Source organism: Penicillium alfredii, assembly GCF_028826965.1.
Source record: "Penicillium alfredii strain IBT 34128 chromosome Unknown utg000001l_segment0_segment0, whole genome shotgun sequence".
Taxonomy (NCBI): Eukaryota; Fungi; Ascomycota; class Eurotiomycetes; order Eurotiales; family Aspergillaceae; genus Penicillium; species Penicillium alfredii.
Window position 1 is genome coordinate 1,855,946 of NW_026622698.1, and position 16,309 is coordinate 1,872,254.

Genomic DNA, 16,309 nt, shown 5'->3' on the forward strand with positions numbered 1-16,309 from the left:
GAAAAGAAAAGAAGCGAAAAAAAAATCGAGGGCCGCACTCCATTTGCTGCGACGCCTTTTTTTTTTTCAGGCGAGTATCCCACCGCCTGCCATTTAGGGCAAGTCACTGGATTAGCCCTTTGGGCCAAGAATGGGTTCTCTTGCGATTGTTCTCTCTTTTCTCCAGACTGGTGGGACCATCATTTTTTATTTTTATTTTTAATTCTTCTTCTTTTTCTCATTTTATTTTCTTTGTTCTGCTTTTTTTTATCGAGGGGAATTAATCTATACTGCCTCAGGACACCCTCGGTATCGGTTGCAAAGCAGACTAAAACTGTGCAAGCCCTAATAGTGGCGGGCCATGCCTGACATCACATCGTTACCGAGCCATCCTCCAGAGGCTGACAGTGGCCCCGATGCCATTCCCTGCCACCCACTGGGTGTCAAACCAAGTGGCAATGCTCTTCTGGCGGCCACCCACAGCTTACGTGACGCGATCGGGGCATTTCAACGACTACCCGATGATCTGATTCTGCTGTCGCTGGAGGTCTTGGATGGGGCCAGTCTGCTGCAGATTGGACAAACTTGTAAAGCCTTCTATGCATTTACTCGGGCAGAGGAGTTGTGGAAGGCGCTCTTTGTGCGGTAAGAACACCCGTGGACCTGAAATATATATACAATAAACTTTTATTTTTATTTATTTAGTTTTTTTCTTTTTTTCTTTCGATATGTTCCTTCCATGCTGTGTTATTGATCTAGTAGTCTCAAAGAGCCATGTCGCTAAGAATCCTCTTAGGTCTCCGAGAGAATCATTTACATGGCGAGGAACATGGCGTTCCACATACCTCAACCTCCCGGCTTCAAAGGTACCGATGATCGATTGTTCCCAATTATTCTCAGATGCCTTATACCGGCCCTTTAACTGTGCTCATGTGGCACTAGAGCCATATGTCACGAAGATACCTGCGAGAAATCAAATCACCCGTCTACCGGATATGTCGCTTGATGAATTCCATACAAACTGGACAGACCGCCCCTTCATCCTCACAGAACCCGTCAAGGCCTGGCCCGTATACAAGAACTGGACCGTGGGGACATTGCTAGCGCGCCATGGCCAGACCCAGTTCCGCGCCGAGGCCGTCGACTGGACATTGCGCACATATGGCGACTATATGGCTGACAATGCCGACGAAAGTCCACTGTACCTGTTCGACCGGGCCTTCGTCTCGAAGATGGGGCTCTCAGTCGGTCCACCCAAGGACACACCCGATGCCGCCTACTGGCCCCCACCCTGCTTCGCGGAAGATCTGTTTTCAGTGCTGGGCGAAGACCGACCCGATCGCCAGTGGCTGATCATCGGACCAGAGCGCTCGGGCAGCAAGTTCCACAAAGACCCCAACGCCACCAGTGCGTGGAATGCCGTGCTGCGCGGCCCAAAGTACTGGATTATGTTCCCGCCCAGCGGCAAGCAGCCCCCTCCACCGGGTGTGTTCGTGTCCGAGGACCAGAGCGAAGTGACCTCGCCGCTGAGTATTGCCGAGTGGCTCCTGGGCTTCCACGCCGAGGCTCGACGCACGCCGGGCTGCGTGGAGGGCATCTGTGGCGAGGGCGAGATCTTGCACGTCCCTTCTGGGTGGTGGCACCTGGTGGTGAACCTGGAGCCTTCGATTGCTATCACGCAAAACTTCATTCCCCGGGCTCATCTTACCTCTGCGCTGGACTTCTTGACCAATAAGCCCGATCAGATTTCCGGTTTTCGGAAAGATGTTGAGGATCCAGCACAGCGGTTTGTCAGTCGCATGCGCGAGTCCTACCCAGATCTGTTAGACCAGGCGCAGGAGGAACTGCAGAAGAAGGCCGAGGGGAAGAAGCGCAAATGGGAAGATATTGTCCACGGGAAACCAGATGACCCTAATGAACAAAGCGCTGAAGGCGGGTTCAGCTTTGGGTTTGGAGATGACGGGAGCGATGTTGAAGTCCCATAGTAATTTGCAATCTGAAACCCAAGGTTCATGAACATGAAATAATGAGTCAAGTCTAGACACAGGATAAGGTATCAAAGTCAAAACTTGCCGTAATCGAGACGAAAAAAAAATATGATAAAAGAGCGCTTCCATGCCATCCAACTCAACAGACCAACTAACGCCAAAAGAAATCTGAGGTTCAAATTCAATGGCAGGCAATCGTCTTGGTCGCCGGAGTGCCATCCGCGAAAACCACATACCCAAGGAATGCACCAAATGCCACCGCAAACATGACAAATCCATTGTAAGTCATGAAGAGTAACCTACCAACCGGGAAGGGATCGAGTCAGCAAATTACCCAAGTCGCCAATGTCAACAGTGCATCCCGAAAGAGCACTCACATTATGAAGAAGCTATAAAAGACTTGCACGGCATACAGAAACGCCATGGCGAATTTCCCTTGGCGCGCAACCGCCGCGCGGTTGTCCCGGCCTACAAGTAGAGGTGAGTCATCGTCGTGAGCGTCAGGAATAGGTTCCGTCGGGGCACCGGCGATGGTCGGATCGGCGATCTCCTCGTCTGCAGAAGCAAGACATCAATGAGGAAGCTAGTTCAACCAGATTGCACCATGCCAAAGCCATGCCCGAAGACACCCCCCGAAACACCCTTGGGAGTGGTTATAGGATAGCGAGACTTACCTCCTGTTGCTACGGAAGATGTAAATGAGTTCAGGCGTCGGGCGTGGGCAGCTTCATATCGCCGGGTCGCCTGTCGAACTCCTTCATAGCCGGCAGTGAGGAGGACGATGGCGGCGAGGGAAAACAAGAACGAGAAGGGCCCAGTGATGCGCCACCAGCGGAAGATGATGCAAAGATCTTTGGCCGACCAGGTAAAGACCATCTAATCGAGCATAAAAGACAAGGTTAGCAAGCCACAATAACGGACTACAGACCGGAGACGTCAGGTACTTGCATTCATGTTGCATTGCCCGCCCATATCCATATCGCCGTGGCCATGGCCGTGGGGCATGTGCATCGAATGATCCATCGTATACGAGAGCTGTATAAAGACAACCGGTAGAAGGCAAGAAATCTAGAAGGGAGGGGAGCTGCAGGACGTAAACACCCGCGAGATGTTGTGCTCGAGGGACACCATGCAAACCACGCAAACACCACCTGATAAGCTCGGGACAGCATCCACCTCCCCCATCCAGGAATTGTCGTAACTCGTCTGATCTTCTTTCTTCGCGTGTGCTCGAGCGATTCGTCATACTGAGACAGCTGCATATCCCGCGACAGCTTCCTATCCCCCCATAAAATGGCGGAGAACGCCCCTGCCACGACACCAACGCCCGCGACCTCCGGGACCGCCGCACCAACATCCGGCGCAACCGCAGCAGGACCAATTGCGCCTGCCGATCAGAACGCGGCTAGCCGCGGGCTTCCATACTACGAGAAGCTGCGACGAGAGCTGCGAGACGTGATCCAGAAGAAGCGGTTGATGGACAAGAGCATGGTGAGTCTTGCGAAGCCGGGAGTCGCGTCTGGTCTCCTGCCCGCGGAGCATATGCGAAGGAATTTCTGTGCAGCAGACTCTTTGCGATCTGTTTTCTGCTTTTTTTTTTCTTTCATGGCGCAGGATTATCGAGTTCTCCATGCTAACACGAATCTTCGTCCCAGGGCCAACTAGAAGACCAAATCTTCCGGATCGAACAATCCTACCTCGAAGAAACGACCGCTGGAAACATCATCAGAGGCTTCGACAACTACATCAAGGGCTCTTCAAGCGGCGCCAGTATTGGTGCCGCAGGTATTAACATTGGCGCCGGCGTGGCTGGAGGCCGTCGAAAGGCCCAAGTCACAGATTCGGATCGGGTGTTCTCGCGAAGTTCAGCTAGCTACATGATGGTATGTGGGAAATACTACAGTGTTCTATCTCTTCTTCCAGTTACTCTCCAGATGACTCACGGTTCTTTTCTTACGTATAGGACTCCCCCGGGCCCTCGTCTGCTCAAACCACTCCCTCGAACGCGGCGACACCGACTTCCACGTCCGCAGGACCCACCTCGAACAAGGGGAATGGGAGCGATGTCCCCGTATCTGCCGGCGGCGTGAAGAATGCAGCTGGTGCATCGAAAAACAAGAAGAAGGCCGGTGGTGGTGGTGGAGGGTCTAAGAACACCAAGGGAAAAAATCCGAGCGAGGATCTTTCCGACGATGCAGGGGATAAGCCGCCCGTGAAGCGGTTGAAGATCAGCTATGGGAGAGATTAGATGGTTTTCTATTGCCAGAGTGCTGTCTCTCTTTTCTGGCGAGGGCTGCGCTCCTCTTGCATTTCTTTTTGGGTCTTCGGGTTTGGAGTTAGGTTGGTGGGTGCTTGTCTTTTCTGAAGTTATCTCAAAGCTGAGGCGCATGGGGAACGGAAATAAGGGGTGCTTTCGATTCGATTGCTCGAGCAATCTCATGTATATCACGGATTCATGGAGAGCAGCATGCATCGCACAAAATTCAATTTCATTTCTTTCATTCGAAGACCTACTCGACTGGATCGAACTACCAACTGCAGGAACCATCGAGGCTACAAGATAAAGTGATAAAGGGATAGTGGGATAGTGGGAGTATAAATGACCAACATCGCCTGCTTGTATCCCATCACAGCTGCAATCGGAACGTGGCGACCTCGAACGGCCTCAACTCCACATCAATCGAAACACCATCTTCCCGGTAGATCTCCAGCTCCTCCTCGTCGTCTTCGAGAACATTGCATTTCCAAGCGCGCTTGACAGAGAGGGCGCTGTGAATAGTGCCACGGGCTTTGCCACCGAGAGACTCATAGACACGGGCAATCACGCTCTTCCCAGGGCGCGAGAAAATACCGTCTTGAGCCACATCTTCATCATCCTCGCCACGCTTGACTGCATCTAAAATCAGCGAAGGTGCATTCTGAACAGACACCGACTTGAAGATGTTGCTGGCTGCTGCGGGAAGGTTGATCGGCTCGCCAACCAGCGGATGATTGAAATTGTAACCAGCCCGTACCGTCCGGGCGTCCAAACTACCGGTGTGGGGCAGGATAGCATAGCGGATGTGATGACGGCCCATATCGGCATGAGCGTCGGGGGCCTTGGGGGCACGTAGTAACGACAACCGCATGAGGTTGCCGCAAGTGGCAAAGCCGTACTTGGAGTCGTTGAGGATCGAAACGCCATAGCCATATTCAGAGAGGTCGGCCCATTTGTGGCAACAGACTTCGAATTTTGCCATGTCCCAGCTACAATATGTTAGTATTGAAGTGTAGTAAAAGTGTTTAAGCTAAACATACCTGGTGTTGTAGTGCGTCGGGCGTCGGATGATACCATATTGAGTCTCGTAGGATGCCTCGGTGTTCGTGATGTCGACCGGGAACTCGACCTTGAGGAACTTCATAGTTTCCTGCCACTCAACTTCACTTTCCATTTCCACGTAGCTTGGTTCCGACGACACAGCGGCCGCAAGGCTGATGGTCGTCTTGACCCAGCTCTTGTCACTGATCTTGGTTTCGGTCATAACACTGGCCCGGTGCAGGTCATTTTCTGCGACTACCGTCTTGCCATGAGGCAATTCTTTGCGAGACTCCAGATGGAAAACCTCGACATCCCATGCTTGCCAATAGAGGGGCTTGTCATCAAAAATGACGAGCTGTCCGGCCTTGCCGCCCTTAGCAACAACCTCGCGCTTTGCCTCCATGTCAAATAGGGAGATAATAACGCCATTTTGCACGTCGACTCGCAGCTTGCCATTTTCAAGGCGGAAAACACCCGGCTGGACTTCAACAACGGTCACAGCAGCTGTAGTCTTGAAATCCACTGGCCGGCATGGCACCATGCCGCTTGAGCCCTCAACCAGCGCATATTTCGATCCATTCAACTTTCCAAGTGATTCCGGGATTTTCACAACCTCTGCTCGGGGCCAGGGCAAAGTGTTTAGGGCCATCAGATGTTTGCTGCCAGTATCACCAGTAATCTGCAATGCCTTAAGAGCCTCCTTGCGCAACTTCTCACCGGTCTTGAAGATCTCAGCGTAGAGTTTGTCTGAGTCGTCGTAACACATTTCGATCGAACTTCCTGGCAAGCAGTCATGGAACTGGCAAAGGAGGACACCCTCCCACATTTCATCAATCTCTTTCTTCGGATACCGATACTCCTTGGCGGACTTTTTCAGGGTGGCCAAAGTGGCAAGTAGCTCGATCTCACGAAGCATGAACTCGGATTTGCGGTTGTTGCGTTTGTTATTTGCCTGGGTTGTGTAGGTACCTCGGTGCAGTTCGAAGTAGAGCTCACCATACCAGGTTGCAAACTCGGTGCCTTCGGCAGCCTTTGCCTCCAATCCCGCAAAGAAGTCATCAACAGAATCACCCATCTTCACACGTGGGAGCGAGCCAATCTGATCGCTCAGACCACGGCAACGGCGCAGTTTCTCCAGATGCTCAAAGGTCGGGCCGCCGCCACCATCTCCCTTTCCGAAGACAAGCAGCGAGCTCTTCTCCTTGTCCAATGATTTATGCTGGGTAATACTGCGCTTCAGATCGCCAAAGTGGGCTTCAGCCGTGTAGGTTTCCGCAGGTGCCATATGGCACATCACTTGGCTCCCATCAAGTGCCACCCATTGGAATGTGGTATGAGGGAAATTGTTGATGTTGTTCCAGCTTAGCTTCTGAGTAAAGAATCGACTCATGCCAGCCAAGCGACAGATTTGGGGGATCTGCGTCGAGTACCCGAAGGTGTCCGGCAGCCAGAAGGTTGTGCACCGCTTGCCAAAGTGACGCTCGAAGAACCTTTGGCCATACAGAAACTGCCTCACTAGCGATTCGCCACTCGGCATGTTGGTGTCGTGCTCAACCCAGCTGCCACCAATCGGCTGGAAATGGCCCTTCTTCACCCATTGCTTCACGCGATCAAAGACAGTGGGGTAGTATTGTTCAAGCCATTTGAATTGCTGGGCCTGGGAACAAGTGAAGCGGTGCTCTGGGTATCGATCCATTAGATCACACTGGTTCGACCATGAGCGGGCAACTTTGCGTTTTGTCTCAGCCCAAGGCCACAACCAGCAAGTGTCGATGTGGCAATGCCCAATGGCGTAGACAATGGGCGCTGTGCCTGTTGAGTAGACGTCGGGTGAATCTACTTTATCTCCGAGGTACTTCTTTGCAATTTTGCGCGCCTCGAGAATTGAATCTTGGCTTCCATTGCCTGCAATGAAAGTGTCTATCATGGAGTTGGCTACCATGTTGGCTTCGTGCGCCTCCCATGAATCACCGGGAAACTCCCGGGCAGCATCGCCAATAATCCAAAAGTCATAATAGAGAGCACGTGCTGCGAGATTCACAGCTGTGATGCGTGCTTTGCTTAGCCTGTAGGACTTGTCGGGGTTTGGTGGCTGAATCGAATCACCCCCGGGGCATTGCCGAACATGCCATTGCAAGCCATTTCAATATAGAAAGTATGTTCTTTCCCGTCGCGCCAGGCGTCCGGGATAATCCATTCAACACGCTCTCCGCCGCCGGTCAATCCTTGTAACGGACGACCGTCTTCGGTCCAGACCAAGCCCTCGTTGTTGGCATCCCAATGAAATTCCAAACGTTCTTTCTTGCGCAGTTCCTCGGGGACCGTCAGGCGGATGCGAAACCAGTGTGTGGACCAGCTGGGTCCAAAGGATGCACCGATGTGGGTTGGTTTGAATTCATGAGCGGTTGCCTCCTCGAAAGTCGGACGCTGCAGGTCTGGGACCGAGTAAACCGACAGCTTCACATGGTCCTGGTCCTCATTTACTGCTTCGAAGTATTTCGAGACCAGATTTTGGCCTTCATACTGGCCTGTCGAGGTAAACTGGCGCAGCCGATCTGTGTAGATCTTGATGATACGTTGGCCGACCGGGCGCTCAGCAAGCCGGGGTAGTGACGTCGCCGGGGCGGGGGTGAGATGAGGAGTTTCTCCACCCATAATGCAAGTAACTGAAATGAGATGCAGTTGGTGGATATCTGGATGTAAGTAAAGATGAGAAACAATAGAACGAGTGAACCAGCAGGAGGAGGAAGCGCAGGAAGAGCAGGAAGGAAGGGAGCTGCTAATGTGGAGGCATGATGGAATGCGGAGAAGCGGATCGTTGCACCGCGAACATCACTTGATCTCTCGTGAACTATTTACATTGGACATGGGGACTTGATATTCTTACTCAACATATATCGAGTATCCCATGAATACCCCAGGCTTCACGGGGTAAAACAAGGTCTCCGATGACTGGAAATGAAGGAGCCCGTCGATTTCGATATCATCTCCATGGCCTCGGGGCTTAGTAGAACTTCGTGTTAGGAGGAAGTCCCTCCTTTTGACGTTCTGCCTGAACACAACGTTAGGAAATCATCACAAGCCGAGAGGCCTCTGCGTCTGATTTCTCTTTTAAATTGAATTTGATGTGGGTCTGGTGCACGCATGATTGGGATGATTAAGGATGAGATGTTGGATGGTTCAGAGAAGCCACAAGAGGGAGAGGTGGTCCCTCCGGATCGGATCAACTGTTCTACGAGTCTGCATCATGACAGTCGAGTCTAAAGAGTAGCACTCAGTGCCATTTTTATCCATCAAGACCTCTGACTATTTCATAGTAAATGGCCTGGTGGAATGCGGGTGGCCTCATGCTGAGGTAAATTGAAATATACCTTGGATATGAACGTCTTCGTTTAAAACAGAATAAACCCCCTCGACAAGGTAAATGAGTGGTCGATATCCCAAACTAGATCCATGGGTCTGGTGGATCACCCAGTCCAGCAGCTTATGAGGATCCCGGGGACCCCAGCCTAGGTGTTCATCGATGACGCGCTCATCTTGACAATGGCTTGTGATGGCAAATATATTGTCACAACATGCCATTGTATTGGTTGCGATGTATGTGGGCTTCTTGAACCATGTTATACGCAGCGGGGTTTAATCAATATAAATTGCGCTCGGTTTCCACATACAACCCTTGTCTTTAATCCAACTACACATCATTGACAAACACACAACTTTCAAGTATCTACTTGATTTCCAAGAACATGTCTGAACGTATGTCATTCCAAACTAACAACTACCCGGTGCAATGCTCATTCTCAGCAGAGTCCGACTCGCATCACAAAGGAGGCCTCGAGGGCATGATGGATCGGATCTTCCACCGCACCGGCCATCCTCAAAAGGAAGAACACCATGATGAAGATAAGAATGACCAGGAGGAGCATGGTCATGACTCTAAGAAGAAGGGGAGCGAGATGGACAAGTTCAAGGACTACATCAAGGAAGATGAAGAGCTCGAGGCAGAGGGCAAGACCTATAGCAACTTGATGTGAGCAGCTAGGTAGAAATGGCTGTATGGTGTTTTTTTTGAGACGTCATATATCAAATAGTCAGAAACATCCATATTCAATCAATTCAGTCCAAAACTCGATCAACCAAGAGTGACCAGTGGAAAATGCAGCCGCCGAGTAATTGCTCAATTTATGAGGTTGATCAACCTTGAATGTATTGAATTTCTAGCTGGTTCTAGTATATCAATTTGGATTGAAAAGACCTCTTCTCTCTTGTGCCTATGGGTTCCTTTCTTTCGGAATATCAGGTCAACATAGTTAAATCGTTTGAGCCACGAATAGATACGGGGCTAGGATACTCAATCAGGTTCACAAGCAAAGAGAAAACCCACCTAGTCAATTAATGATTAATGCAGAATTGTGTGACAACAAACCAGTTTGTTTTCCAATTGCCCATGTTCATAGCATATACTTCAGTCTCGCCAAGGCACTCCGTCATCCTGTCGTGACCAAGACACACCTCAACACCTTCATCCTCGATATTTCAAGCCGTTCTCAACCCTACATCACAGTCATGCAGCAAGCTGTGGGAGAGCCACTCCCTCCAGCAGACCGTCATGTAACCTCCATCCAATTCCACTTGTGAAGCATCCAGCAGCACTAACTACTGGATCGCGCATCTAACAGGCCATCAGCGTCTCTCTTCCAACATGGGAAGACACACAAGCCTGGGCGACCAGAGACCCGGGCTTTATTTCTCGGCTGAAGACTGGCTATCCTCGGTTTTTTGTTCCTCTCGTGGTGCAGGATCTGGCGACGCGGCTATTGAACCTCGCTGTCTCTCGTGGGACGCTGTGCGGGAGTGATGGTTCGTCTGATTCACGGCTCACTCTGCTGTTATATTCAAGTGCCCAGTATGCCCAGCAATGCGTGGAATACTTGAAAAGCAAAGACACAGCTATATCTACATCTGTGTCCGCATCCATTCGTTATCTCCGATTTGACTTTGACGGAAACATCTCCACGGATCTACAACAAGCAGTCAAAGGCAAAGACCGCCGCGAACCATACAGGTATCAAGAGGTGCATGGAGTTGTATATCCCGAGTCATTCGGCGCCAATGCCAAGGCCTTCTGGCAACATACCGGCTACGGCATCTCCAGTCGATGTGCAGAGTTCTGGCTCGACAAGGCGTCGTGTATTCAACATGACAAGACAGAGACAGAAACAGGGGCAGAGACAGAGACGGGGTTTCCCCTCGAGGACGCTGAAAAGGCAAAGTGTGATCTGCGGATTCGTATCGGCAACTTACTATCAACACCATCACTATGCATCGAGCCGAAGCATGTATTCCTGCACCAAAGCGGCATGACCGCCATCAGCAGCATAGCAACTGCAATACAGCAACTCCATACCAGCACCGAGCCCTCCAAGGTTGTCATATTCGGGCAAGTAATGACCATTCAACTCCTGCGAAATACTAGAACTAACAAGAATGAACCAGCTTCTTATACGTCGACACCATGAAACTCCTCGGCAAGATCTATAACTTCGACTGCATCTTCTACGGCCACGGCTCGACCTCCGAGCTAAACACCCTCGAAGCCGGACTCGCAGACAACACAATCAAAATCAACGCCCTCATCACCGAATTCCCAAGCAACCCCCTCCTCACAACCCCAGACCTCCACCGACTCCGCACCCTCGCCCAACAATACAACTTCCTCCTCATCGTCGACGACACCCTCGCCACAGCGGTGAACGTCTCTCTCCTGCCCTTTTGCGACGCCATCTGCACAAGCCTCACAAAGATGTTCAGCGGCCACTGCAATGTAATGGGCGGGAGCGTGGCGCTGAACCCAGCCTCAGAATCTTTCAGCGCACTCAACAGACAACTATCAGCATCTTTCGAAGATACATATTTCCCTCTCGACGCGCTCTTCATGGATCACAATAGCCGCGATATCATCCCGCGCGTGTCCCGCGCCTCGGCCAATGCCGCGCGCATCGCTGAGATCTTTCGGAGGCATCATGCTGTCGCGGAGGTCTTTTACCCGCAGGGAAGTGCTACGCAGCGCGCGTATGACCGGTTTCGAAAGACAGGAGGTGGGTATGGGTTCTTGCTTTCGGTGAGGTTTAGGGTTCCTGCAGCGGCGTCGGCCTTTTATGATGCTTTGCGTGTGGCGAAGGGACCAAGTCTGGGGACAAACTTTACGCTGTGTTGTGCTTATACGTTGCTGGCGCATGCGACGGAGATGGAGTGGGCGGCTGGGTATGGGGTTGTGCCGCATTTGGTTCGCATTAGTGTTGGTATTGAGGAGGTTGATGGGCTTGTGCGGGCTATTGGTGATGCTCTTGCGGCGACGGAGGATATACGGGGCTAGTAGTCTTTTGCAAACGGAATAGTTCTCTTGCGAAGTCATGGGTATCAATCGAGGCAAAGTCATAAACATTCATGAAATTGTCATGGACTCCTTCAATCTGCCGGAGGTACTGGCTTGTTCTTTTCTTCTTATGTGACAGAACTCGCCAGATCTACCGCTGGATCCCAGCCCAGTCAAACGGCCTCGTCCCCACCACGCCCTCCTCGCTCTTCGAATCCCACACCTGTACCTCGCCGCACGCAACAGCCTTCTCATTGAAGAACATATCTCGGATCCGCGTCTTCATTGGTTTCCCGGACACCGTGACGGCCACTTTGTCACTAGGCTCCAGAATCCGGAGCATGGTTGGTAATTTGTATGCCTGTAAACCATGCTGGATGGCAAGAGTCTCTCGCAGTTGCGAGAAGTCGAATTCCGAGGCCCTGCCTTTGTCTCTAACCCGGTAAACCAAGAGAGCCGCTACGCGCTGTCCAGCGTGGGAATCAGGCACGCCGAGGACAATGGCCTGGACGACGGAGTCCATCTGTGAGAGGGCGTTCTCGACCTCGAGAGCGTATATTTTCCAGCCGTGGGAGCGGATGACTATATCAGGATGCTATGTGTGAGTATGGGAACAGTTGGATCAAATCTCGTGGCTTTTGTGGAAAATATCGTGGATGCGTTGACTCAAGAATATACTTACCGTCTTGAGAAGCCCGTCCCAGCACGAACAACCTGTCGTCCTCAAGCCGTCCGATATCCCCAGTGCGGTAGAAGCCATCGGAGTCGAAGACGTTGTCCATGATATTCGGGTTGGGAGAAAGGTACCTGCCCATATAATAACCGCATCAGCCAGCCCCCTCTGGTGATTGTCATAGCAGGGAGGTTCCAGAGGCTCTTACTTCTTGAACAGAACCGGGGTCTTAATACAGATTTCACCATCATCGGCAATCTTGACAGTCACTTCAGGCATGCAAGGGCCACACGATTCCTAGTAGCAGTTAATCACTCACTCTAGGGGCTTGACTAAAGAGAGGAGAAAGAGAGAATTCACTCACCAGAGACTCCTCAGAACCCCTCCAACCCGTCATCGCAACGATCCCAAAGTTCTCCGTCAAGCCATACAGCACCATAAGTGGCTTCCCACCCCGTAGCGACGCCCACACCTCCCTCTGCCTTGGATTAACCTGCATCGCACCCGAAGACAGCGCCCTCAAACCCCGGATACCCTCCAAAGCCCCCTCATAGCGATCCGGGGCATTCAAGCGTAGACCTTCGAGATCACTGGCAACAGCATCCAGAAGCGGCGGAGAAAGAAACAAGCCCGTCACCGGAGGCCGGCGCGGATCCTGAAGTCGATCCAGCAGCCAGGCGGGACTAAAAACACCCCCACAAAATTCGAGACACGTTCCCATCAGGAGGCATTTCATCATACTCATGAAGCCGCCGCCCCAGTGTACTGGCTGGTGGTGCAGCCAGGTCTCAGACATGGTCTGCGATACTTCTTTGCTGTGGGATGCTCGGGTGGGCGGGTGTAATTTGTGGGCGCTGTCTCGCGTGTGGAGGACACCTTTAGGAGGGCCTGTTGTTCCCGATGTATATAGCAGGACAAAGCCATTGTCTCCGGGGATTGTGGATGTCGCATCATGACGGGAGTAAAATTGTGGCTGAAAGGCATCGGTGTCAATGCCTTCCTCGCTCTGGGCCCGTTCTCGAGATCGAGATGGGCGAAAAGTGAAGACGGGTACGCTGGAGGCGCGCGATATGGCCTGAGCCTGCTCTGCATTCTCAGGAGTCGTCGCCAGCAAGACGGCATTGCATGTTGACAGGAAATATTGCGCTTCTTCGGGAAGAACTCGCGGTGCTGAAAAAAAAAGTCTCGAATTTAGTACCTCAGCTGGAATGCAACACAGTGCTTCTGACACCGGAAATCCAGAATGAGAAGCAGTACGAACATAGGGGCACCGCCACAGCGCCGATGGCATAGATTGCCAGCGTCAGAACCGCAAAGCCATACCCTCCACCCGCAAGGACAGCCACATAGTCATCATCGTCCTTTTCATGGACCGAAGCACCACGCGCCGTGCGCTCGAGCCGCTGGACACACACAGCATCGCGCAACCTGCCGAGTATTATCAAGACATCATACAAGAACTCAGCGACGGTCCATTCCCGATCAGGGCCAATAGCTGACCGCTCCCTGATCAAGACCGAATCAGGATTCTGCTCCCAGCAATGAAAGACGTCGAGAACGAGCTTCTCAGGGATGACATAGAGACCCTGGGACGAGATCGGCATCGATTTTGGAGGCATCGTCAGAGGTGTGGAGATGAAAGTGTGGAAATGTGGAGCCGCGATCGGCGGTAGATCGAGGGGGAAGAGAGATAGGAGGGCGGGGAAAGGATTGAGGCTATTGATGCATGGATGCAGTAGTCGAAGCCAATCTGGGTCTGAAGAAATGAGGATGTGCGCTGTGCTGGAAAACGTACCTAGACACCGCCAGTTCAATGTTGACGTGTATATCCGATGTTCACGAGTCGATGTTTACTAGCCTACGTGGATGTATATACCGAGAAAGTTATTTTGTGTGCTCACTTTTTAATATAGGCTATGAGGAATATAGGCATAGTCTCCTCAGAGACACCCGCTACACTACGGGATTGTGCAGCCCGCCAACTGGCTCTGAGAGACTCCAGATTGCATGCGCATGCAGACACCTGTGAAACACGACGGACCAACAGCGAAGGTCCCAAGTAGGAAGTGCAGTCTGGTGTTTTGTTGTGCATGCAGATGCAGGGATACTAGCAGTAACAAGCCCATACATCGACATTTTGTAGTGGAGAGAAAAAAGAGAAGTAGATTGTGGATATGACCCAAAATGCAAATACCCAAGCCGTATAGTTCCAATGTATCTTCCCGGTGGATAACGCCTGCAATTCTATGCGACCCACAAAAGCCCTAACCAAAGAGAACAGAACAAAAAAAAAAAGAATAGGAGTTAGAGGCAGATGACAAAGTGTGAGGAGTAACCAGACTCAAGGAAATAGTGGAGGGAATGCAAGAAAGTAAAGCCAGGTATTGAACAAAAAGAGAATCCAAGGGATGGTAGTCGTGACAATCGTAAAGCGCTGAATCCAAGCCAAAATGCAAACAAAGAAAAGTAAAGTAAGAAAATTTCAACATAATAAAGCAAGTCAAAACCACGGATCATCTGGCTTGCAGTTGTGAGGATCTGTCGGACCAACGACCTTAATTTGGGACTTGAGTTGCTCGCGGCGGCGATCCTCTTTGCAGTCGATGATTTTCTTCTTGGCCCCGTCCAATGCCACCAGGACATGGCTCGTGCCATCCTGCAAGGCCCGGACAGCCTCACGGGTATTCTGCTGGAATTGCATCTTCAGCGGAGATGAGAGAGGCGGAGTAGCATTGGTGTATGATTGCGGCGAGGACGGGCCGCTAGCGGGGGCAGACTTGGAGTATTTGGGGAACCGCACGCTGCGTTTCTTAGATTTCTTCGGGGTCTCCCAGATGGAGGAGCCATATTTCTGGTAAGGGGACATGGGCACCGCCAGCTGTTTTGGTCGGTGAGAGGGAATTGTCCGTGGGCTGTTGTAGTAGTCGCCGGCGGTCGGTTCTGTTGCAACAGAGAGTACTCGTAGTTGGGCGTTGACACCCACAGACGAGTTCTGAGTTGCCCAGCCATTGTGGAGTCGCTCGCTGCCACCTGTAAACGAAGTCGGGCTCTGGGGGTCGGTGGGATTAATGGGAGCAGTGGCTGGGCGTGGAGATTCTTTGGGCTTGGTCTCTGGCGAGTCCCTGGAGAGAGTGCGGAGCACATAGGTCTTGACCGAGTCGCGCACATGCACCAACCCTAATCCAGCGCGATCGAGCGAATGCCATCGACTGCGACCTTTACTGAAATCCAAGGCCGGCAGATTCAGACGACCGTCCTTCTTGCGCCGGTTGCCCGGTTGGATACCCGGGCTGACCCGGCCACTAGCCTGCAGGGCAGATGGGGTGGCCAGCTCTGGAAAGAAATCCCATTTCTTTTCACGGAAATAATGATTGGCACCGGCGCGGTGTGGTGTGTACGGAGATGGGCCAGCGTATGGCGGATCCGACGTTGAGGTCCGCGAGATAATTATTGATGAACGGCGTGAATCGAGTGAGTCCGGGTGTGGGTCTGGCGCAGGAATGAACCGTTGTGGGGATAAAGGAGCCGAGCCCAAATGAACAGGATCGGCGGATGGGGCCGGAGGATCGACTAGGTCCCCGAAATCGTCGGAGCCTGAACTGACAAAAATGGGATAGCTTTCGGTGGAATTACGTGGCTCGCTCGGGCTGCCGACAGTGTCGACGGTGCTGTCGCTGTCGCTGGAGTCACTCCAGATGGCAGAGCACTCGATGGGAGCCTCGGGAAGTGGCTTGGCGGGGAGGGGTTTGTTGAGGAAGAGCTCGGAGCGGGTGGGTGAGAGCGGCATTTTGGGAGGAATCACTTGCTCCAGACCTTCCAGCGACCGAGATGGTCGAACCGGAGGTGGCATACGAGTGGCATATGGATATGTTGGAGAGAGCATGATGTGCGGCGGTCGAGACGAGGGATCGAGGGAGAAAAAAGAGAGAATCAAAACGAGACTAAAAATGGGACCAGCATCAAGAGAGGTCAAGAGAGGTCAAGAGAGTGTCGGA

The 16,309-nt window shown here is 52.0% G+C and overlaps 8 protein-coding genes across 8 annotated transcripts; 4 read left to right on the forward strand and 4 right to left on the reverse strand.

Annotated features, from left to right (window-relative positions):
• Nucleotides 1–340: 340 nt before the first annotated feature.
• Nucleotides 341–1,964, forward strand: NUU61_000688 (putative F-box and JmjC domain protein; the record flags this gene model as incomplete). Its single annotated transcript, XM_056651271.1, has 2 exons — nucleotides 341–624; nucleotides 776–1,964. 2 exons carry the CDS (start codon nucleotides 341–343, stop codon nucleotides 1,962–1,964), a joined length of 1,473 nt encoding a protein of 490 aa, XP_056516121.1.
• Nucleotides 1,965–2,148: 184 nt separating this feature from the next.
• Nucleotides 2,149–3,000, reverse strand: NUU61_000689 (low-affinity Cu transporter; the record flags this gene model as incomplete). The annotated part of the gene is made up of 4 exons (XM_056651272.1): nucleotides 2,149–2,266; nucleotides 2,345–2,522; nucleotides 2,642–2,843; nucleotides 2,896–3,000. Coding segments are annotated over 4 exons (603 nt in total), but the record flags the coding sequence as incomplete, so codon positions are not given.
• A 260-nt stretch (nucleotides 3,001–3,260) lies between these two features.
• Nucleotides 3,261–4,215, forward strand: NUU61_000690 (chromatin modification-related protein EAF6/MEAF6; the record flags this gene model as incomplete). The annotated part of the gene is made up of 3 exons (XM_056651273.1): nucleotides 3,261–3,458; nucleotides 3,623–3,850; nucleotides 3,931–4,215. The coding sequence occupies 3 exons, from the start codon at nucleotides 3,261–3,263 to the stop codon at nucleotides 4,213–4,215; spliced, it is 711 nt and encodes a 236-aa protein (XP_056516123.1).
• A 379-nt stretch (nucleotides 4,216–4,594) lies between these two features.
• ams1 (alpha-mannosidase) lies at nucleotides 4,595–7,920 on the reverse strand (the record flags this gene model as incomplete). The annotated part of the gene is made up of 3 exons (XM_056651274.1): nucleotides 4,595–5,213; nucleotides 5,265–7,331; nucleotides 7,391–7,920. 3 exons carry the CDS (start codon nucleotides 7,918–7,920, stop codon nucleotides 4,595–4,597), a joined length of 3,216 nt encoding a protein of 1,071 aa, XP_056516124.1.
• A 1,091-nt stretch (nucleotides 7,921–9,011) lies between these two features.
• On the forward strand, nucleotides 9,012–9,299 carry NUU61_000692 (uncharacterized protein; the record flags this gene model as incomplete). The annotated part of the gene is made up of 2 exons (XM_056651275.1): nucleotides 9,012–9,021; nucleotides 9,073–9,299. The coding sequence occupies 2 exons, from the start codon at nucleotides 9,012–9,014 to the stop codon at nucleotides 9,297–9,299; spliced, it is 237 nt and encodes a 78-aa protein (XP_056516125.1).
• Nucleotides 9,300–9,831: 532 nt separating this feature from the next.
• On the forward strand, nucleotides 9,832–11,641 carry NUU61_000693 (pyridoxal phosphate-dependent transferase; the record flags this gene model as incomplete). Its single annotated transcript, XM_056651276.1, has 3 exons — nucleotides 9,832–9,876; nucleotides 9,945–10,694; nucleotides 10,799–11,641. The coding sequence occupies 3 exons, from the start codon at nucleotides 9,832–9,834 to the stop codon at nucleotides 11,639–11,641; spliced, it is 1,638 nt and encodes a 545-aa protein (XP_056516126.1).
• Nucleotides 11,642–11,798: 157 nt separating this feature from the next.
• On the reverse strand, nucleotides 11,799–13,933 carry NUU61_000694 (class I adenylate-forming enzyme family protein; the record flags this gene model as incomplete). Its single annotated transcript, XM_056651277.1, has 5 exons — nucleotides 11,799–12,223; nucleotides 12,324–12,448; nucleotides 12,523–12,611; nucleotides 12,679–13,484; nucleotides 13,576–13,933. Coding segments are annotated over 5 exons (1,803 nt in total), but the record flags the coding sequence as incomplete, so codon positions are not given.
• An 881-nt stretch (nucleotides 13,934–14,814) lies between these two features.
• On the reverse strand, nucleotides 14,815–16,197 carry NUU61_000695 (uncharacterized protein; the record flags this gene model as incomplete). Its single annotated transcript, XM_056651278.1, has 1 exon — nucleotides 14,815–16,197. One exon carries the CDS (start codon nucleotides 16,195–16,197, stop codon nucleotides 14,815–14,817), a length of 1,383 nt encoding a protein of 460 aa, XP_056516128.1.
• Nucleotides 16,198–16,309: the final 112 nt, after the last annotated feature.